Source organism: Schistosoma haematobium, chromosome 1, assembly GCF_000699445.3.
Source record: "Schistosoma haematobium chromosome 1, whole genome shotgun sequence".
NCBI classification, from domain to species: Eukaryota; Metazoa; Platyhelminthes; class Trematoda; order Strigeidida; family Schistosomatidae; genus Schistosoma; species Schistosoma haematobium.
The window spans coordinates 3,334,290-3,358,544 of record NC_067196.1 but is presented as its reverse complement, the minus strand read 5'-3'; the positions used below and the strand labels follow the sequence as shown (position 1 = coordinate 3,358,544).

Genomic DNA, 24,255 nt, shown 5'->3' with positions numbered 1-24,255 from the left:
GAAGGAGTGTGGTTAGAAAATGTCGACCTTAAAAATGCACACCTCGCATTATTGCACGGATTTCAGTCTCCGGCAGTAAGGTTTCAACAAGTACGGTGCTAACACGAAAATTACTCACAAAACGTCGTGTGTGATCGACCTCAAGCAGTTGTCACTTGTGAAGCTTGGTCACACTCCTAGGTCTCTAAGACCACCCTCAACTCGATTTCTCTTTTGGATACCTCCAGAAGAACGGTTCTACGGTGTGGGCAATCCGGAAATGATAACCACCTTCATCCCCCTAACAACGCTCAAGATCACTGTATTCGTGATCAATCCAATCACATGAAAATTTCATCATATTTCTTGACTTTCGACTTCTGAGTACTTTTAATTTCACGATGTGGAATAAAAATATTTTCCATTTCCATGGACTAGTATCAGCTACTTTATTCCAACTAAATTATTATGTTCATCTGCCCTATAGTGAATTTATCGAGATAAACTTGATGATATCGAAACAACTAAATCAATATTGCTGTTCAGTGTTTATTTAAACTTGAAGAAGATGCAAATTATTTAATTTTTGAGGTTATCCATTGCCTTATTCGCATTTTAATGTTTTGTTTAGAAGTGATTAAATTGTTAAGTTGAATAGTTCGCAAATCTATGACAATGATCATATTTGGTGTGCTGTGTTCGATATCGGAATTGCGCGATAACTGCTTACAAGATTTAATTCTGGACCGTAGCTTGTTCATGTGACAGTTTGTAAAGTCATCATAAATAACTAACGAAGTAGGTTTTTCTCTCGGAAAATGATATGCTGATATTATGAGAAATTCATCGTATGATAAAATGTTTGAAAATGCAACAGGTATTTGTAGTTTGACACAAGTTTAACCAGTAGCACCTATAATTATATCGTGCCCAACCAGTGAAATCAAAAATCAAAAGCGAGGAGATTAGAAGATATATTTGATAGGTTATTAATATACCGAGAAGTGACTGATCTCAACTGGTTGGCAGTTGTACGAGAAGTTGAGTACAACCTACTCACTCTTGATCTGATATGGATACGTGATCAAGTACTTTAAGCCAGATGAGCCTATTACAACTATAAGGTCAGCTATAAACATAGAAAACTTATAGAGCTATTGATTTTATGGATTTATTTTATGCTACTAGTTTTATACATCACTTGTACTTCAGTAAAATTAAAATCTGGCCCTCTCTAGTTTTATTCTAAGGCTTTGAATATAATAAAAACATTTCAACATTATAAATGTCACTTTAAATAGCATCATTTTATAACTTCTTATGGTGGCATGGAAACAAACCAATCACTAATCAGATTATCCTAATACATTTTAATGATCGATTGATTTCCTTATAGGACGATAACTGTAATATAATCCATATCCAATTAGTAGATGAGTCTTACGGTTTAAGTACTCAAACGTGGCTTATTCAGTCAAGATAGAACAAACTTTTGACCACATTCAAATAAACCACTAAGTTAGACTTCTGCGAAATGCTTATTATCAGAAAGGTGTTTTGTGGAGATATTACTTTTGTTGTATTTGAATTCGTGAGTCAATTTTACCTAGGCCACTATGAAAATCCCAGAATCATTGGATGGCCGTTTCGTCTTATTGTGAGATTCTCCGGTAGTGTGCATCCAGATTCGAACCCGAGACCTACCAGTCTCGCTTGGAACGTGTAAACTTTAAACAAACATCCAGTGGTTCTAGGTTTCCATCTAGATCTAGCTTCAAATGACTCATGAATTTAACTACAAAATGCTCATTTGTGATGAGTTTCAACAACATAGTAAATGCAAACACTTCACTACTAGATATTTATCCACTAGACACCCTTGGAAGATGAGACAGTAGATTATCGATTTCCGAATGAATAGTACCATAATACAATTGGATTGCAACTAATATATGTAAAATGATTATTCTCAGATCATTTCTTTACTTCGGTCATTATATATATAATTATTGTGTACTAAAGCTCAGTTTCATAACTTAAATTACACAACGATCTTGATCAAATGACCATTGAAAACTAGTCAGGTCTGCTCAGCTGTTTCTTCTTAGTAAAGGACGCTTCGGCACACACAACTCCACTAAAGAGGATTTGATGCAGTGACTTCGGCCACAAGCGTCAACGCCTAACCTCCAGACCATTGATCCGGTATCCACCGGTGTATATTTTGAAATTCGGCCAACTTAAATTTTGGGTTCCTGAGTCACTAGTCAATACCTCTGTTCTGTAAGATTATTAAAGGTAAACACTTCATGGAGGGAGTATAAGCACAGTCATTCTGGAGTTTCACTCATGTATGCTTGCATCAAAGCGATACAAAATCCATGGTGATCACCAACTTTTTCGATAGTAATAGATAACTTTATCGTATTTTGAAATAAGACAGTGATAGCTGAAAATATATCCTGATTTTCTAATCAGTACTCGAGTTAATGGTGTGATGGTATACCCCGAACATTTTCATAGTATAGTGCATACTAAATTATTATCTAATAGTTGAATTCATGAGTCGATTAAATCTAGATAACCATGGAGAACCCTTAAGTATTGGGCAACCGTCTCGTCCTAGCATTGGCCTCCTCAGCAGTGCGAATCCACGATCCCGCCTTGCAAGATTTAAACTCATGACGTTCGGTGTGGCGCGCGAGCGCTTAACCTACAAACCACTGAGCTGGCATACAACGGTGTTAATGTCTAACGTTGGTCAATTCACGAAATTGCGCCACCGTTCATTGTTGTCTTCAGTGAGTTCCCATCTCAAAACAGATCCGGCTAAATTAATTGTTTTGTTCGAAAATTTATTATCATTAGAAAGTAATTTATTGATTATCGCCCAACACAACACAATTATAAGCGATTGTATAACTTCAGAATAAAACTGATGAATAGAAATCTATTGCACAATGAAGTAGCTGTCAGGACTCAGCAGCTTAGTGGATAACGCGATGATGATTAGAGCGAACGATACTGGGATCGAATCTCAGGGTGAAAACCAATCCTGAGATGCAGGTACATCAAGCTGATATGTCCCAATTAGTAAGAAACGCGCTTTAAACAGGATTTCACAGCTAGCCATTGTCCATCTTTGCTAATAATTTGAACTGTTGCAAAATCTGTCAATACAATGCACAACGTTATTTTAACGAAAAGACACTAGATTAAAATGAACATTGATACTGTTTTTCAGTTTTTAAATGAATGAAAACGTTAACAGAATTTTTAATAAAACAGTTTGAGAACAATATTTTGTTTGGTTGAAGTTTCGTTCATTCTTCTGGTTTTTCTAGAAATAAAACAACAAACATATCGACAACGCATATCACACTTGAATTCATGTGTAAACACGTAACCTCTTATGTTATTCAGAACCATCTTAAACAATCAAATTCAAACAACACAATCAACAATTATTTGTCTACAACAACGAATAAACTAGGCAAAGTAATTTAGTAGTTCATTCAAGGGAGAACAATTTGAGCTTCATTAAGGAGCAGCTAATGATATAGATGTTTGTAAACACCTCTAAACAACTATAAATATATCACGGACACCTACAATGAAAGTTAATCAGAAATTCAGTTTAGATCAGATGATTTTTGTGGAATCTACTGAGTTGATAGATACCAGAAACCTTATCCTGAGAGGTCCAGAGAGCGATAAGAAATGATCGAGACACCGTATGATGACAAAATTTTGATGTTGATGGGGAAGACTTGAGAGGTTGGACTGGTTTTAGACTTCAATGTGGATGTATTAACTGAATGCATACTCTTCAGGTTTTTAAATATAAGCAAACTTAATGGTATACAACAAGAGTCCTATTTCTTGACTCTGAGAAATCATTCGTTGTGAAAATGCTGACCATAGCAGCAAACAAATCTTGCGAATACTCTTTTTTTATAGTGAATGTTTGCTTGGGGCGGAGATTGTAGTCAGGTGTAACCAGAATTGTCATGTGATATTCATTAGAGATGGACACCAATCAACGTTCTTAACTAATTTATTTATAAATATTCCATTATGAGTGACGATTTCATCATCTCACTTATCATGAGTGAATATTCGCACAAGTGACGCACTAGTTGACCTACTAAATGTTGACAAAGCCGAGTGAAGACGCTGCACAGGAGACTGGGTAACGGAAGCTATAAGTTGTGATTGATTAGGTTGTTTGGAACATGTACTACCTGTGCCGATTCACCACTTGCTTCGACTGGCTGCTCCTAGTCCAACAGACAGCTTACTCGGATGTTAGCGTTAGTCCATGAAGTCACAGACTGTTGTTCCGATTTCATCAGCAGGTGCAGAACATATGATTTGAACCAATGCGTTAATAACAATCACTATTTGGAGTTGTCAAGGAGTTGACACGGCCCAGAATCTTCCACTCTTTATCTTCCTCTAGATATTGAACTTCAGTAATCCTCCATGCAAACGCTTTTACTCTACCATTTCAAACCATATCAACAACGTGTAATTTTCATGACTATCATCGCTAATATACTATTTCAATGTTCCTTGTTACTTTCATCTTTATATGCTAATATGGTTTGACGATTTGCACCAATACATACCGACACCAGGGTCTAAGCTAGTGATAGTTGAATGATTGACGATTGCAACAGAACATTCATTGTCGTACATTTTCAGGAAGAATTGTCAAGGAGTCTTGACATTTTCGCTCTACAATCATTTGTAATTGTAAGATATGATTTGATAGTTTATTAAGTGAAATGTTGTCATCTGATTTAAGTTGGTGCATTCCCTACTATATTTATTCCATCAATCAAGTAATTTAATGCATTTTTTATCAATCCATTTGCTACTTTGAGTAGTTTATATGCATGATAAATACTCATAGGTAATATTGCATACTATAACAAAGCCGATACAGCATCCAATAATATAAATGAAGTTGAATGATGGCTAGCAGTGGAATCCAGTTGGACGCATGTTTCGTCCTATTTGGCAAATGTACGCCGGATGTACCTGTATCTCAGAGTTGATGTTCACTCTGGGACTCGAACCTAGTACCATACTATGAGATCCAGATACATCCCACTGATGAGTTTTAAATAGAATGAAACACGCAAGTGAAAATCGGAAAACATTTTCTAAGGTAATCACTTACATTTTTAGGTCTTTAAACTGAATTTACTGAAGAAAAAATCAGAATTATTGAAAATGGTTTGTAAATAGGACAATATTATCATACAATTACAAGTTCATTTCTACATTACGTACCAAAATCCCTAGAGAGAGAACTTACTTTCTTCCTGCATTATACTTTCGTAGATTTGCATTCTTTCTTCTAATGAAAGTACTTATTAAGTTAGTCGGTTATTATCAAACAATAAAAGTCACTTACATTCAAGGACATCTATTCTTTGAATTTCCATATTTGTCAATGTTTTAAGATGGTTATCTGTAAATCAAGATAAAAATGAACTAAATTTTGTTGAAATGAACAGTGTACACTATTTGTTAAAGAGATTCAGGAAAAAGCGAAAAACCGCTCTGAAAACAGAGAGAAGCATCTTATCCAATCAGCATTCAACTGAAGGTTTTCCAGAAACATTTAGAATGTGTAAAGTCACACGCCGAGTTTTTGATAGGATGAATACCTACACAGCTACTATGTTTAAGCAATCTTTTAGAATTTTTTGGAAAATCAAGGCCATCTGAAATATTATAAAAAATCTAGATTTTCTGTTCATGAACTGGCCTTTGAATTTATGCATTTCGGAAAGCAGATAGGATGAAACGCGCGTCAAACTGGATTCCACTGCTAGCCATTATCCATCTTTGCTTATAATCTGATAAAACTATTTTACTCAAACATCTTAGAATCACATACTGATTTCATTATCTCGTTGAACATTAAACTGCTTCGTACAGAAAACTAGGCCAAAGGAGGAGGGGAAGACCGAACTCAATACTTCATCGATAAACCGAGTCTGACAGCGTATTGGTCGACTGTCTATTCTCCAATCGGAGTAACAGGCTTATGTAAGTAATTAAGTAACATTCAGATAATTGACCACTATAGAAACTATCGACTTCAAATTATAAATACATTTCATTGGTATTATTTGTACAAAACTTACATGAAGCATCGAAGTACCTAATGGTGGCATCACGGTTCTTGTCTTCTTCAGCTTTAACATCCGGATTTGCTATAAATTATAATCACAGTGAAACATAGCTAGTTAAGGTGCTAGTTATAATACTCTGTGAAACTATGATTTTTAGACAACTGTTTCAGAGTGTTCATCTATCTACTAGGGCCAAATGAGCGTTATAAAGCAGTTTGAATTCTAAGAATTAGGATTCACAGTTTACAGTTATGGTTAGGAATTAGATTTTGTGTTTCCATTAGGAACGGTCATCAGCTATAGTGAGATGATGATTTGTAGCTTAGGTGGATGGTTATGATGGAGTTTTGTTCTATGAGCTTGATGGCATGTTTGTAGAATCCGACACCTGTTATTTTATACGTGATTGGTTCGTCCATAAATTATAATCTCGTCAATGATAAAATTATTTACTTCACAATTCAGTAAATAATACTTACCAAAAAGTAATTTATTAAGAGCATCATCTAAGTTGTTCTTAGACTCCTTCATTCGCTCTAATATGATATTTTGAGATATACAAAAAGTGTACAAAAATGAATTTGTTAGGGTTATGGAGTTAGTTTAGTTTCAATTGATATAAATACTATGAGACTATCGTTTAAAACTTGAAAACACTGAACGGTCGTTTCATCCTAGTATGGAACTCGTCAGTTGTGCAGATATTTGATCCCACACACCGGAATCAAATACTAAGACAAAACGGCTGTTCACTGTTTCCAGTAATGTAATAGTGGATCATCTAGTGAAATTACTATTCACCTTTATAGTCCTTGACTATCTGCCTAAGATCTTCAACTTTACGTTCCAAATTATGTCGTTGGTTTGAATCTAATAAACAAAGAATAACTGGTAACACTGTGTATGATAAGTTTGACATTATTATACAAACACAAAATAGTTTATTTAACGTATGTATTTGTATGAAGTATTTTAGCTTAATTATCAACGTACCTAATGTTTTTTTGGCTTCAGCTTCAGTTGACTTTAAATCCCCTAAAATGATGATAATAGCAGATGGATACTAATTATACTCGTATGTAATATGTTGAATAGTTATCATCAATTCAGATTAAACTAATCTTACTATATATATAAACGATTAGATCAATCGAATATATTTTGGAAACCCACACGATATGTATGAATACCAAGGTGAGACTTGATAGTTCATTATTACATTATATGTGTTATTTACTTCTTTCATATACAAGATAATTATTTCAAGTAATATTTTGTGGGTTCAAGCCTCACGAGGCTGGATCGTGGATAGGCACTGCTGGGGAGTTCCGTTCTAGGACGAAACAACCTTCGAGTGCTTCCAGGTTTTCCATGGTGGTCTAGCTTCAATCCACTCATGAATTCATTTATTACACTATCATAGTATTTAAAAGTGAATATATATGAGGACATATTAACTAACAAGAGTAGTCTTCGAAGAGTTCTGTCATTTCACTAATGTTTTTCTGCATTTCTTTAACTGAAATAAAATTAATGAAAGATTATTATTTCACATTGGTGATTCAATGAATAAGTGGAAAAACGTGACCATGTGATGGCGAGAAAAAATTGGTAGCTCATGGTCAACCTTCACATGGAATCCTCAAGGTCAAAGGACAAGCGAAGGACCAAAGAGCACATTACATCGAGAAACCGAGACAGACATGAGAAGAATAAACAACAATTGGATAGAAGAGGAGAGGAAGGCCGAGGACAGTGTGGGTTGAAGAATGCTAGTCGACGGCCTATGCTCCGTTGGGAGTAACAGACGTAAGTGAGTAAATACTCGTGTTTGAAAATATTATTCATTTCAAATGATGGAACTGATTTATAAAGTGTAAACCTCCGCCAGTTTCTGAAATGCGATCTAACCAAACAAAATTCTAACAGACTTAACATTGAGACAGGATGAAGAACACGTTTAGGCTGTAGATAGAACAATATATTTAATCTGAATAAAATGGATAAGTTACAAAAGAATAAAAATGCCTGCAAGGCCGAGTCATGCTATCCGATGAGTTAAATTTCGAATGAATGTTACGGCGTCCACCATTATTGACGTACTTTTAGTGCTACATGTTGAAAGTCTGTTTTCCCAGTTATCTCATGTTCAGCTTTGAAGATTGTGGTTAGGATTCAATACCACCAAAAATACTAGCAAAGATTTCTGCACACAAATCATACAGCATATATCTTACATCATACTATATATCCGAGTCGGATAGTTCAGTGGTAACGTCTCTAACTGTAGAGCTGAGTGACACGGGATCGAATTCGTCAGGGAACATCAGTTATTAAATTATACAATACGTTCTCATGAATGAATATGTATCGGAAATTAATTAATATGCCACATAAATCTCACGTTGTGGGTTCAATTTCGGTAAATCCTTTTTAACAGCGTCTATTTTTGTATTAAAGAAAACGACGTATTATCAGTAAATATAAATGAAAGATCGATATTGAGGTCAGTAATGCTAAATTTTCATTCGCTTAAATGACGTGTATTTACGAAAATTATAAGCTGTCATTAGGTGGTTAGAATGACTTAGAATTCTGGAAGAACAATTATCTACTTACTTACATACTTACTCCTGTTACTCCTCGTGCACGAAAATATGCCGCCCATCAGAACTGTTTTCACGTTGATATTAGATCACAGTTGTTTTGAATTCCATATGTTCTTCAACTGGTAGAATGCTATCCTTCCTCTATCAATCTTCGCCTTGCTTCATTTTGACCCATAGACTATTATGATACGATTTTTTATGCTTGAGTTATGCTCACTCTATTAATTACAATCTCCCACATTCACAATCACTTTTCGTTAGATCTTGGTACAATTGTGTGTTTTTTATTTTATGGCACGATATGGTCTTTTTGGTTTGTATATAAACACAGTATATTTGAATTAGAGGATTCATATTGTGGAGGTTGAGATTTGTGTTCTGGACTTAACAGGGAGGGCTAGGCAGAATGCAAGACTCTAGACTTCTCGTACTGGTTTTATGCATCATTAGTCTAGTCGATAAATCAATGTTCCGTAATTGACTGCATCGTTACGTGATACATTCATAGGGCACAGTGCCATAAGATACAACAGTATTATATCATAATATATTGGATTAGTTGGATTGATCTTTGCATTCGGTCTAACTATTTACTTGAACGATGTTAAAGGAAACGTCTTTAGTAATCAAATCACTTAGAGAAAAATATTCAAATGACGACAATGGACGGTTTGATTTAAGACAAATAGTAATCTATATTTATATTCACCGAAATTGATGTGTTTAACTTGTTTATTGTGGTTAGCGTCTTTTTTACGAAAATTCGTTGGAAGTGGATAGAACCTACATTACGGATATCATCAAACTGCATCACAAGGCAAGCCCTAACTTGGAATCTTGAAGAGAAACGGAAAAGAAGAAGGCTAAATATAACATTAGGTTGGAGAATAGTAGCATATATGAAAAGGATGAATAACACATGGAAAGGATTGTCCAGGATAGAGTTGAATGGAGAGTGCAGATGGGCTGCCTATTCTCCTCCACGAGGGGTAATGGGCGTAAGACTTTGCCGTTTAAGAAATAAACCACTGACTAGGAAATATTATTTCATGTTAATTCGCTACATTGTTAGTAATTAATGTATTCACTGAAAGATATATGTATAATTGTAACTGACTGTGAAACTCACCGCAGACATTTCTAAAGGCAAGTCCTGTTTCAATCACTTCCTTAAATGTGTTTTTAACGCGTACTTAAGTTGGAAAAAAAAGATCAAGATAAGACAACTATAAAGATCGTAACACAGAATACTGTTTTATTTAAAGACGTTGTTTAAGTTTTACTTCGCGTAATACTGATATAACTGTCTCTATCATAAGATATTTCTCCTCATGATTATTACATAACATATATTAATAGTGCTATCCAGCACATACTTATATTCACTAAACAATTATCATGTTCTAATGCATGTTATTGATGATGGTTGTAGTAGTCCTCCAGGTTTCAGCTCCGTACAGTAGGACCATCCTGATATTTGTATTGACGATTCTGCCTTTGATATTGGTTGATGGCTGTTTTGAGTTCTATATGTTCTTCAACTGTAGGAATGCTGTCATTGCTTTGCCAATGCTTACATTCACGTCTGAATCAGATCTTTTTCGTTCATTGATGATACTACCCAGCTACGTGAAGGATTACACTTCTTCGAAAGTTTAGCCATCAAGTGTGATTAGGTTGGTGTTCTCTGTGTTGAATTTGAGAATGATGTAATAACAGTCTTTGGAATACTCATATTTTTAAGATAATGATCCAGTAGCTCTTATAGCCACTTACCAAATAGTACCATTTACCATCAAGAATGAGATCACTTAATCAACAATCGTATATCTCAGCTTACAGAATTCACTATACAAACTAGATTATAAGTCAGTATTCTTTTATTTTAAAGGTTAACTTATTGGAGACTCTATTAAACCTACATTTAGACTCTTTATATTGTTTTTCAATTTGTTGCAGAGTTGATTTTCTTTCATCAAGTGATTTCCCTTTAATAGAATAAAAATGAAATCCAATGATTAATGCAAATAATCTAATGTTTTCATCATGATGATTCACATTTCAATACATAAGTGATTTGTGTTTTATTTTGTACACATCCACGATCTCATACCGCGGGATTTGAAACCAAGACCTGTCAGTCTGGCGCGGGAACTCCTAAACTCTAGATTATTGAGCTGGTATCCAACGGTGTTAATGTTTAACTTTAATTTATCCACGAAATTGAGTCACAACTTATGGTTTGCAATAATCTTTTAGACTAACAAGATGTATTTTAGTTAATACAATCGACAATTTCTCCGCACGAAATGACTATTCAGCCGAGGGCACTAACTGGTAATTAATAATGCAGTTTTCGATATTATGTGCTTATTAGTAGTAGTAGTAGTAGGCGTTTTCACAAATACTTCAAGATTTCTGATTACGTTATTAAATGAATACAGGTACATTCAACAGATGAGTCACAAATAAAACGAAACGAGCGTCGAACCGAATTGCACTATTTGCCACTATCCATCTTTGCTTATGAAGGTTGTAAATTAGGGCAATGCGCACAGTATGCACACATACGAATGAAGGATTGAAGTCTTGAATAACAATGTGAATATAATAGTGAATTTACTGAATGATTTCACACAGTATTGAAGTAAGCTTCAACAGTTATTGGCCAAAATTGACTTTCACAAATCCTTACTTAAATATTGATTGATAAAACTTTATTCTCAATATGGATATGAAGTACTCACTGTTATTTTCTGTCAAAGAAGAGCTTTTGGAAGAAGGTTTCATGTTCAAGTATGTATCTGCATGAAGTAAAAAACAATAGCAGTCAATGTGAATTTGAAAGTAGTATGTGGAGACTTTAATTCCTCATGAATTTGAAATTTTAATAGTCAAACCCATTCAAAATGTTATTTGCACTGTGTTATTTTGTTGAGGCAGATTCACGAAACTCTTCGTAGAACGCCAAAAAGAAAGGCTCTGAAAACATTGAGAATCATCTTACCTAATGAGCGTCCACGGGAAGTTTTTGCAGAATTCTAGCAAATCATCAACAAATTGACAGGTCATATACGCATTTGTGATTGAATGATTACCTATGCTGCTGCTATGTTCATGAGCCCTCCAGAACTTTTCAGAAATCCAAGGACATCTGAAACTAGATAAAAGCCTCGAATCTTTCCTGTATCAACGGATCTTTGAATTACAAAGTTTCCTGTCTTTACTGTATTTCAATTTTCCTGTGTCGGTTCTGGCTGTCAGTGTATCAAAAATGACAGTTTTTGTTTGACTCCTGTTCTATTGTGAACTTGATGTCATGGAAGACATTGTAGATCATCTTTTAGGTGGAAGCATCGACGATTTTCAATTATCAGTGCATGAAATTCTATTGAAGAATATGTAATCATATATCGTGTTTGAGAAGTCCACTGCATGAAGATTATCAAGTGAGGCTAATACAAACTTATTTCTTGTAGATCAGCACTAATATTCAGTGGAATATATGTAATTATATTACATATGTAGTAAGTATACTCATTCATAGATATAATGGATTGATATAGTTTCTTTATTGGTCAAGTGTATTTCATTACTGATTATGTGATGTTAAAAGGTTTTATATCTAAAACCTACTAGTTGCCAGATCAAAGTTTAATCTCGCATTCCACTTCTTCTCTATTGCAGATTCTAATAATTTATGGGCTACAATAGATGAATGAGAAAAGAGAAAAATTTACCGAATGTAGTACTCTTATTAATTTGTATTATATATAAGCCAACTCCAATTCATTCCATTGAGAACTGGTCAGTCAGTCAGCTACAACGTAGGATCAGGCACATATGTGCATCGATCTAAGTTGTCACACCTCACTCATTAGCAAAACAAGATGAACAGTAAATTCATCGAAGTAGTTAATTCAATAGTAGTAATATATAAAAGATTGTGTATAAGGATATAGTACAGAAACAAAGATATAGTTGATAGAAAGAAAGATATAAAGTGATCTTCATCACATAGATTATGGGAGGAAAAAGAATGTATACACGTCACGCGGACCCTAACCAAGTAGTCCGCATCTACCAACATGGCTCATAGTAGAAGTTAGTGACCTCAAGCACTGATGCCACATTTTGTTTTGGTCGCCACGAACTTTCTTCCAAACACCTCCAACACAAGTCACTCAGTATTGCTCGTCGTGGTGATCGCTGTCCAGGCATACGTAATACGTGACTCAACTATCTCAGTCGAAGAAAATTCACAACCTCATCAACCGATTTTATCATCATTCCCTAATACCCTCCGTCCAACCTGATTATTACTTACCTGATGATCCCAGCAGATGCGAGCAATATTTCTAAGTCATCTGTGGTCAAATACTAGTAGCTTCCGAGTACCTTCCACTCTTGACAGCCATGTTTCGCTGCCGTATATTAAAACAAATCGGACTGTCGCGCAGTACACTCGTCCTTTTATTGATAGGCGGATGTCTCGCATTCGCCATAGGTGACATAAGTTGGCAAAAGCCAAACGAGCTTCCAGTATCCGTGAAGAGATTTCGTCAGACACCATCTCACCAGGGCTGGCCGGACTCCCCATCCTTAGTTCAGTTGTTGATGCAATGCAGTCCAGAAACAACAACACCTTTCAATGACAGACACTTCCTCTAAGTCAAGAAAAACTATCATTTTCGGACGCCGATAAGCAAGTGTGTTCTAGAACCTGACAAATGGTGAATATGTGGTGAATACAGCTACCACAAGGTTTGAAGTCACAGCTATTCCTTTATCTCTCCAAGCAACATATGAGTTAGCCCCGTTTCCATAAAATATTAAGTACGACCTCGGTTGTTCCTTGGGATCTGCTTTCGGCTTAAAATAAGTGCTTGCTAAAAATGAACACGTTTTAATGCCGTAAATTAGAACAGAACGAACTGACGTGCAGTATAACGATACATAATATAGGCAAAAAATATATAAATATGGCTAGTTGTTTATGTCCAATACAACCTCATTATAAAAACTACTAAACGGCTTACATAGATATCAATTTACTTCTGCGATATGCTTAGTTCTTAGAACAGTGACAAGTTACTGTGACAGGTTTCATATAGAACTTATGCACATCATGTATAGTAACCGTCAAATGATAACATAAGTAGATGTGTTTTCAACTTACAATATTCATCAAGATCTGGATTGCTCTTTATATCAGATAGTCGTTCATAATTTTCTGATGAAAAAATGGTAACACAGACTTTTAAGTTAATGAAATGTTCATCATTTTTTACTTTTTCAATGAAGTATAATTAACATCGGAATATTCCATAAATGCAACAAAATGCGATGTGTAATGTGATCCGGTGAGACCTATGCAGTTTTGTGTATGGGTTTATGTGGATTATCGAAACTTCCCCTGATTTTGATTCTTTTCCCAGTTCATGTTCTCTCATGATATCTTCATAAACGTTGTTTCCAATACGTCTTTTGATGTTGAGGTCCGTCATCGAGTCATGCAGTTTTGTGTATGGGTTTATGTAGGAATATTTTGCCACCTATAGTCAATTTGTTGAGTGCACGTGGATTGTCGAAACTCTCCCTGTTTTATTTCTTTTTCCCAGTTCATGTTTACCCATGATTTCTTCATAAACGTTGTTTCTATTCCGTCTTTTGATGTTAAGGTCCGTCATCGAGTCATTTCGTGGGCACTTTACTATGATCGATTGCAGCCTATCATAGAACTGATCATTATCATCGTCATTGCTATCATTGATGGGCGCATAACATTGATTGAAATATCCCCATTTTTTGGTTTTGAAGGTGCTTTTTATGATCATTGATCAATGAGATCCCTTTTGTTTACGTGATTTTTGTGCTTCTTTGAACAGCATAAGAGGAAATGCTTGCCTACGTGGGAAATTTCCTTCTTTGTGAATACAATTCAGAAACATCTCCTCCGAATCTGGTATTTCCTGTCCAGCATGAGTCAAACGAATTCCACATCTTAATTCCTTGGCTGTTTAACTGGTTCTCCCAGTATGACACATTGTCCGGACGTTCAGTGTTTCAATAATAATTGTTGAGCTGATTATTGGAGGAAGAATCGCCTGTGTGACTTCCGAAGAATCTCGCCTTTCATCATGAAGCATCATATTCCTTCCTTCATTCGGAGGGTGGATTTTAAACGGTCTAATCTTTTTTAACCTAGTTAATCTTTTTCGAGCAAGATAATTTTCAACGAGATGGAGTTGCTGACCTCATAACCAACCCTCACCCTTTTACACACTCTTTGGACCGGCAGTGACCATAGAATAGCTACAAACGGAGTTAATCCAAGTGTATTCATAAAATAGTATTGAATGTGGAGTCGTGTGAAAGCAACACCAATCGACGATATTCCACAGTATATTTTGATATGATAAAGTTTTATAAACTGGGCACACATATACCACAGTGAATACAAAATCGTTAAAATTTGTTTCGTTATACTTATCTCGAAATTATTTATTGGGTAACATCGTTAGTAAATCCCAACTGAGTTCATATGAGTGACAGAACTTTTCAAAATGAAATCCAATTTGTCACAGTTATTCATTAGTTATAAATGTGAAATACATACAAAATGAATTGACTTACCTGAGTAGGTCTGCAGTGAATTAGCATCATTGGGATTGATATCTGTATTTAGTAAAAATGTGGTTGTATTTTGTTACTGTGGCAAAACCAGAGCGTTTCTAAATTGCTTACGTAAAACGATAACCTCACTTGAAGCATAGGCCACTGACCAGTGATGTTTAAGCAACACCGTCTTGGTACCTTCTTTACTGTTAACGCTTATTACTATTCATCGTCTTTACATATATGTCCATGCTTGCTTGTTCACAGACACAGTCGACCATTGGTTAAACTATCCCGTCAAAAGAATAAGAGCATATGTATTAAAAACTTTATAGATAACACTATCTAACTGATATTGGTTGCCATAATTTGCAAGTTTCACTGACTTCGTTTCAAAATATACAGTGAAAACTTCGACTTCAATAAGAAGTGACAGTTATTTTGAGCTTCAGATATCCAACAGTCGTTGGAGTGTTGCCCTTCCATTGCCAATTTTCGCATCCACATCGACATCAGAACCTCCTTGCTGCGTGTGTACCTACAGACTATAATCTCATCCAGAGCGTTGTCATCATTTCTAATTCGCATGATATTTACCGCCTTTCACCTCGAAATGTGAAGGGGATTCTCCTCTGTAATTCCATCTATCCAGTCCTCCTGTGACATTGTAGATTCAGTTCCATATTAAGAACAACCAGTTGTTGATCCACAAAGAAACAAGCATCTTCATTACATCAACCTGCTGAACGATTTATTCATGCGAATGTCATAGATCTAGTTCAATGTGTTTCTTTGGTAATATGGATACATCTGTAGCCAATACTTGGAAAACACATACATCTGCAAATTGCACACCAGTTTTGTGCAATTCTCGCAAAACATATTGCCTCATGACATATCATCATGCCTGATGTTTTCCATTTTGAACACTTCAGACTGTAGTTTGTCTTCTCCTGTCCACACTGTGTCCAATCAGATTCACTCATACCAGACAATGCCTGATTGTATGTTCTCATCTACACTGTTAAGCAAATATCATTCAGATTCTCATACCTTGACTGAATATTCCATTCGCGTTTAGTAACCGCTTCTGTGGTTGTTAGAACGAATATCACTATCATGACATCATAAGATATCCGTGTTTCATCATGATCTGTCATAGTCATTCAATAGAGAGTCTCTTCCACACTCATGACACAATTTCAACGGATTCATTGATTGTCTCTGATAAGAGTTATTTCACCGACGTTGTTAGACAATTATCATCAGGTATATTTTACAATATATTTGCAACAAATAAATAAACATACACATCAACCTACTTTTGAACAGATCTAAAATCCATTTAGCTCCATACAATTTTTCTAGCCTCATTACTTCTATGAAACGCAAAAACAGTACAAGAATATCAGCGAAATGTGAAGACAGGAGCTGTTCTGTAAACACCTAATTCGTCTGATCAGTGAATAGCTTTACTGACAAATGTCTAGAAGATTTAGAATCACAGTTACCATGTGTGGGTAACGTTAATGATATCTGTCGCCAACAGATATAAATTGAAGTTAGTTTTCTGGCATATGAATCCCCAGTTGTATTTAATCGTTATCATGTTGAATGAAAGTATGAAAGCTGAAAAGAAACCTTCGTTCATCGCTCAAATATATGATCATGTCTAAATATTAAACACAGAATTAAGTGATGTAGAGCAATAGTATACTGTTTATATTATCAAGCGACAGAATGTTATCAGTATGGGGTTTCAGATATTATTATGTTTTTGATTGAAATCATTAATCGATTGATGTTAAAACACCATTGCAAACCTGGAAGCACTGGAAGCCCTTTTCCTATTATTGTGAGACTCCTCTTTATTGCGCATCCATGATTCTGCTTGCAGGACTTGAACCTAAGGCCGTATGTCTCGCACGTGGACGCCTAATCTCTAGAACACTGAGTAGGCATCCAACGGTGTTAATGTGTAACCTCAATCAATCGGATGAATCGGCTGTTCAGTGCTTCCAGCTGTTCAATGGTGGTCTAAAATCAATCGCTTCATGATCTTGATCAATAACAGAACTTCAGTTGTTTCTGAAAAGATTATTAAAAGCGATGAAATAGGATATTCAACTCACCTTCATGGAATGCTTTTACATCATCTTGAAGCTCGTATGCAAGCTGTTCCTCTGTTTGAACTTATTAACAAAAAATATATCAGAAGGGGCTTTTTGTGGATATTATAGTAATTTTAATAATTGGGATCATGAGTCAATTGAAACAAGATTGCACTGTGCTGAGGAGACTTACAATAGAAAGAAATGGCGGTCCAGTGCCTCCGTGTTTTCCATGATGGTCTGGCCTCAATTGACTCACGATCTCAACTAATATAATAAAACTACGTTGATTTTATGTTATTAGCTTATGTATGCATACTGATATATTGACTTTAATCATCCCCTCTCAATACGACATATCTACTCGTTTTGAATCACTTACTTTTTTGTTGTTGAAGATGTTTGATACTTTCAGTGTACACTTTTAGTTTGAAGTATACATCTATGGGGTATGAAGAACATGTTATGAAATAGATATTGTTCAATTCAAAGGTTTATCTTCACACGTATGTGTACATTTAATCACTGTAACAAGCAACTAAGAGGATTAAATAAATGTCTTTTGCTTTTGTCACTTAGGTGAAAGTAAAGAGTGATTATTTGATACTCTAGAAAGACTAGTAGGTAGTGTGATAGTTAACCAAAGTATGAAGTATGTATATATATTCTCTGCTTGACTACGAAGAAGAAATTGACAGCATGGACACGACAATATTATGGGGGCTTCTTCGGGATATACGACGTGCCCGAGAAGATAGTCAGCGCCCTACAGGATGATTATGATGAACTGAACTGCAAAATTGTGCACGAAGGACTTCTCACAGACTCGTTTGCAGTAAAAACCAGTGTCATTCAAGATTGTTTACTCTTACAATTTTTTCTTTCTACCGGTGATCGACTGAATTCTGAAGATATCGACATCTGAGAGGAAAGCACGGGATACAGTGGACAGATGGGATGCAGCTGTACGATATAGTCTTGACGGATTATTTTGTTCTTCTATCGTACGCGTAACAATAAACGCAGGAGAGAACGACCAGTGTAGCAGCAGTATGTCTCAACAGTTGCTAACACAAAGAATTCGGATCCATCGGTCAAACAATAACGGCCACGAACTACTGTGGGGGCGAACAAACCAGATCCAAAACAAGGAAGAAATCAGGAAGAAGGTGTGGATGCTGTTCGGACACAAACTGAAGAAGGCACCCAACTGCGTCACATGGCCAACCCTAAATTAGAATCCTCAGATCCAAGGAAGGGGAGGAAGAGTAAAGAGCACATTACGTTGAGAAACCGAGAGAGAAATGAGAAGAATGAACTACAGTTTGATAGAGGCGTAAAGGAAGGCTGAGTACGGAGTGGGTTGGATATCGCTGGTCGGTGGTCTATGCTCCATTGGGGGTAACTAGCGTATGTAGGTGAGTAAGTAAGCAATATTCACTGCTCCTTGAGCTTTCCTGGTAAGAGTTTAATGCATTTACTTGTCAGCCTATTCTTATCCTTAATGTTTTCTATGTCAAAACGTCGATGAATAGTTGCGAGGTTGCTCTCTACGAATAAACGATGAAAAGAATTTAAGGAATTTGCTCTGACATTATGGATCGGTTGGTTTATGTTGGCTTAACAGTAGTTTGAAAGTTGTTAGGTAGTTGATGTTTTTTTCTAAAACTCGTCTAATTCTATCCTTCTTTTTGTATTGTCATTCAACTAACAAATACATTTCAACTTTCCATTGATGTAAAACTGCTACTCGAGTATGTTCAAATATCATTGAATAATCAATAAATCATACGTTATGAGTATGCAGTTACAAGAAAAATCCCAGAATACTCATTATCTCACCTTCGAGTTCTCCACTTGCATTATCTGCTGTCACCAGATATTGTACAGCTTGAAAGTAAGAAATAAATCGATATTTATTTTACAACATAACATTATTGATATAAATAGAAAGAAGAACAAGTAAAGTTAGTGCGGAGCAAAGAAAATTCTGATATCTATGGTTTTCCGGTTCAGTTGTAGACAATTTTCAGATATTTGAACAATGCAGTTGCCACTTACTCGTCGTGGTCGTTATTTCAATAAGTAGTTACAATAAGTAGTCATGGTGCTTTATTATGATTCATGTTTGTAGATAGTCTGACGAGGGTCAGATGAGTTATATATTCTCATGTCCTTATCATGACGGATTGTTGTTTCCTGTTTGATTGTGTTGAGTTGTTGTCGGATTTTGTTGTAAAAATATAGTTACATTCTAGTCAAGTTAATCATGTGTTCTTGATCAGAGTTGTGTTGAAGTCCTGTTGAATAATAGACACTGAGAAACAATTTAGTGTAGAGATTTGTCTAAGGCAAATTATCGTCCCATTTGTGTATACAAAGTAAATTGAGCATTATAACAGATTCATTTTTAGTGAGTCATAAAAAATGATTGGGTAGGTTTCCATTCAACTTTCATCTGAAAGTGCAGGCCTCTATCAGTTCAACATTGTAATTACCATGCATGCGGGATCGTAAACGAGCACTGCTGTGGAGTCCCACAACAGGACGAAACGTTCGTTTAGTGAATCCAGGTTTTTAATGATGGTTTAACGTGAATCGATTCATGATCTCAATCAAAAACTTATTAACCTCCACAACCCTATACTGATAAATTCATTCATTTTGATTTCACCACACATGTTCGTATGGACCCGAAAGTAGTTGGGTAATATTCACAGGAACTCAGTATGTTCTATGAGAATATGTGTCTCATAAACTATTTTGAACTAATTATCAATGTTGGAAATGTCAATATTGTGAAATAAAATAGATGTATTCAACAAAAAGCAAAGTTGAAATTCACATAATGTCAATATACATTGATTTTAATCAAAACATTGCCTAATATAAGCAAAGATGAGTAGTGGTTAGCAATAGAATCTAGTTTGACGCACGTTTTGTCCTATTTTGATACTGGTCAAATAGAGTTGATGTTTTTTGTGGAATTTGTACCCAGCACCGTTCATTTCAAACGTTGTCGCGTTATCGTCTTAGTTATAGGTTATATATTATATAAGCATATCATCATTATTGATTATAGTGTAAATAAGTTATTATAGATTTCAATGTTTAAGAACATGAGTCAGTTGAAGCTAGACTATCATGGAAGAACTGGAAGCACTGGATGGCCGTTTCGTCCAATTGTGGGACTCCTCAGTAATGCGCATTCACGACCTCGCCCCCCCCCGCGAGATTCGAACTCAGTACGTACTGGTTTCGCTTTTAACCAGTATATCACTGAGCCGGCATCCAACGGTGTTAATGTACAGTGCTTCCAAGTTTTCCATGATGATCTAGCTTCAAATGACTCATGATCTCAACCATTGAAATAAATATGTGATCCAAAATACCCATCTGATATTACAAATTTATTCGAAAGAGGAAATATTGTCCATATTATACAATCGAATTCATAATAAAAGTAAATGTCGTTTACTTACCAAGATAATATATAAAAATCACTATAGCTTGCATGAAACAGTCTTTCATTTGTTTCATAAAATAATCTTTTCACAATGATGAATGCTTTGTCAGTAATATATCCATATTTATATATGAAGCAAACATGTATCATGAAAAGATGAGAAACGAAATCTGTGTGAACTGTGGAATGGATACTATTCTTATGTTTCTGAAGTAGTTTAGCAGTAAATATTATTTGTGAGAAGAAAAAAAATAAAAACTAGTTACTAAGCAGTAACATATTCAGGTGTATGTTTAAAATAAACCAAGTGAATGGAGGGAGGAGTAGGTTTTGTTAAGGACACTAAGTATATTACTTGTTAAACAATGTAATATGTAATTTGTTAAATATACATAGTACATACTTATTATCAAGAAGGTGTACTTTTGAAGAGAAAAAAGGAGGACATCACATCCTCAGGAAACTTGTGATACAGATGAGAAAACATTTTCTGAAGATACTACATTATTAAGTTTATTGTTCCTCACTTGTTCAGGTCAACCAATATATTATCTTATGAAGAGTTATTTGGTGAGTTGTGAATACTAAACTTTGCAAGTCTTTCATCAATTGTTCATTGTATCCTTCATGACCATTCCACTTCTCTACTTCTTTCGATTTCTCTTTCATTTTTCCTTGGTTCAATCTTCTCAACTTTCCTTTGACAAACTTTCCGCTTCTGATCGTTGTTATATGAAGCAAATATCTGAGAATATAAGTAGCACGTATCACACTCGTTCCTCATTTTATTAAGCTGTTCTCACAGTCGTTCCGATCACCGTGTCGCTGTCTTTGTGTTTAATAGAAGTAATGAGGCTAGAAAAATTGTATGGAGCTAAATGGATTTTAGATCTGTTCAAAAGTAGGTTGATGTGTATATTTATTTACTTAGTGAAAATATGTTGTAAAATATACCTGATGATAATTTTCTAACAATGTTGGTGAAATAACTCTTATCAGAGACAATCAATGAAACCGTTGAAATTGTGTCGTGAGTGAGGTAAGTCAATTCATTTTGTATGAATTTCACATTTATAACTAATGAAACAGATATTTGCATGAGAAATCTCACAGAAATTGAATGAACGAAATCAGTGGAGCCGGTCCAAAGTTATGGTGGGAAGTGTGTTGACGAAATTGGTTGTCTCGGACATTTCTATATGATTTTGACGTGCGGACTTTCCATAGGATGTTTCCGGGTCACATTTTCTTTCATAACTTTTGAACGGATTGATATTTTTGTCAATGGGGCGTGCTTTGTGTTACTTATCGAATTGAGTGCTATTCAACGATGTATAATATAGACATGTACGTGGAGATTTGTACTTGACGATTTACACCTGTTCTTACTCGCCATGTTATATAGGAATACCACCTCTAACTCTCAGTCTGCGAAGTCGGACAAATGGAATTCTCGAAAGTGCAATGAAAATGATCTTGGTGGTGGTGTTGTGATGGTATTCTGAAGGCAGACAATGGGTTTTAAACGTTGTTCAAACTTAAGGCTTCAGGCTGTGCCATTTCTTTTAATATCGTTGATGTTTCTGTTATACTGTATATGCTAAACTTTATAAAGTCAGCTACAATTTGGTATACGTGACTGTCTTTGTAGGCAAGCTGCGCTTTTCTGGAGCCCTGGATGATAGATTAACTTTAGATCGAATTCCTATAGGTATTCTTTTGTATGCATTTTTTGATTTTCCTGGATTTTTATCTCCTATGGCCATTGGAGGACATTATGATTTCTTCGTATTATTAAATATCTGTTTAAAATGTACGGCTTTTAATTATGTATGAAGTTCATGACCACTATTATTTCTTGTCACACAACACAATAATTCCTTTCATTGTGGTCAAACATTTGACTTTCGTACTCAAGGCATGATCTATTCCATCCGGTCCACTCTTAGAGAAATTACCTAAATTCCTGTTTCACTTCTTTTATATTTAAGAATTGATCTACGTGGTCAGGAATGTTCCTTATGACTAGACATTTTTTGGGCTAGTATGTACATTGCTGTGGTGTTCCGACCGTTTAAATTTCATACTTATATGTTAAATACGAAACTAAGTTAGTTATGTCTGCCTTGTTTTATATGAAACGTCAGAAGTATCCCTCCGGTACTAGAGAACTGTGTATTCTAGCAAGAGATGTTTGCATCTGACCAAGCTTAACGGCAGCCATCTTTCTGGGGTCACCGCAAAGAACGTCAGACGTGAACAAATGGCTTAAATGTTTCGTTCAATTATGTCGGAGGTGGTTTATAACATTAGAATCTTTGAGTCTACAGGTGAGGATGTAATGTTTATTTTCTTGTTCGATTCATCAGACAAAAATAAAACATAAAGAGACGAAAGCTGTCAATAGAAGTCTTACGGACGTTTGGTGTTCTGTCCAGTTGTCCAGAACATGTTTCGTTGATCTGATTCTGCCCCTCTAAATTATAATATGAAGCGATTATCTCTTGTCATGCCACTTCTAACTGTGCTTTTCAAATGTTCATTAACCTTGATATGTCTGATGCGTGAAAATCAGCTTTTTTTCTTATTATATATTTATCAGTTCACAAAACCTATTTCAGTTCTAGTTTGGAAGGAATAGGAGGATGGGTAACCTAATTTAGCCTTGAAAACAACGACCTCTCAATCGACTCAAACTTCTAAAAACGTTGACAGATGAAGCTGTGATCACATATTGTGGTCATGAATTCTATTTTTTGACGCCTCGGTAAGTGTTACGTTCAAATTTTTGCTCTCTTCTCTACCGATATATTTGCAACTTATCAACCCAAATTAACGATGGAACCAAGCTCAAATTTAGTTACCAAAGTTTATTGGCAATTTACAAATAGTCGACCAAGATTCCGTTCTAACAATGATCACAAAACAAACCTTCAATACTGTAGGTTTACGGAGCAAAAACTCTCAAATACCAAACCAAAGAAAACCAGAAATCAAAATGCATTGAAACAATAATATAAACAAACAATTTCAGAAGTTGAGTAAAACAAATACATCCAAAAAACAGTGAAATTGTTAATATTTGACATAAACATTTTAACCAGCCAAGTGTCTTCAGTTCTCCTGTAAGAATGAGAAAGTTGTTAGTCAGCTGACAAGTAATCTATTCTAATCATTTGAAAGTTTGCTGCGTATCCCTGTGAATTCCTTGTTAGGGAAGATAAGAAACATGGGGGTATATCAGATACGAAGTTGTCATTGAGTAATTTAACAACTGTCATAAAGCCATCTCTGATTCTTCCATATGACGATGGAACTAG

The 24,255-nt window shown here is 35.3% G+C and overlaps 1 protein-coding gene across 1 annotated transcript; it reads right to left on the bottom strand.

The window, feature by feature from the left end:
• Nucleotides 1–3,302: 3,302 nt before the first annotated feature.
• On the bottom strand, nt 3,303–21,000 carry MS3_00010012 (uncharacterized protein; the record flags this gene model as incomplete). The annotated part of the gene is made up of 20 exons (XM_051218342.1): nt 3,303–3,319; nt 5,306–5,359; nt 5,405–5,461; nt 6,144–6,212; nt 6,611–6,667; nt 6,933–7,001; nt 7,125–7,166; nt 7,594–7,650; nt 8,536–8,574; nt 9,870–9,932; nt 10,663–10,728; nt 11,488–11,544; nt 12,377–12,445; nt 13,920–13,973; nt 15,377–15,418; nt 16,681–16,737; nt 17,491–17,550; nt 17,852–17,911; nt 19,312–19,359; nt 20,952–21,000. The coding sequence occupies 20 exons, from the start codon at nt 20,998–21,000 to the stop codon at nt 3,303–3,305; spliced, it is 1,086 nt and encodes a 361-aa protein (XP_051072927.1).
• Between the last annotated feature and the right edge of the window lie 3,255 nt (nt 21,001–24,255).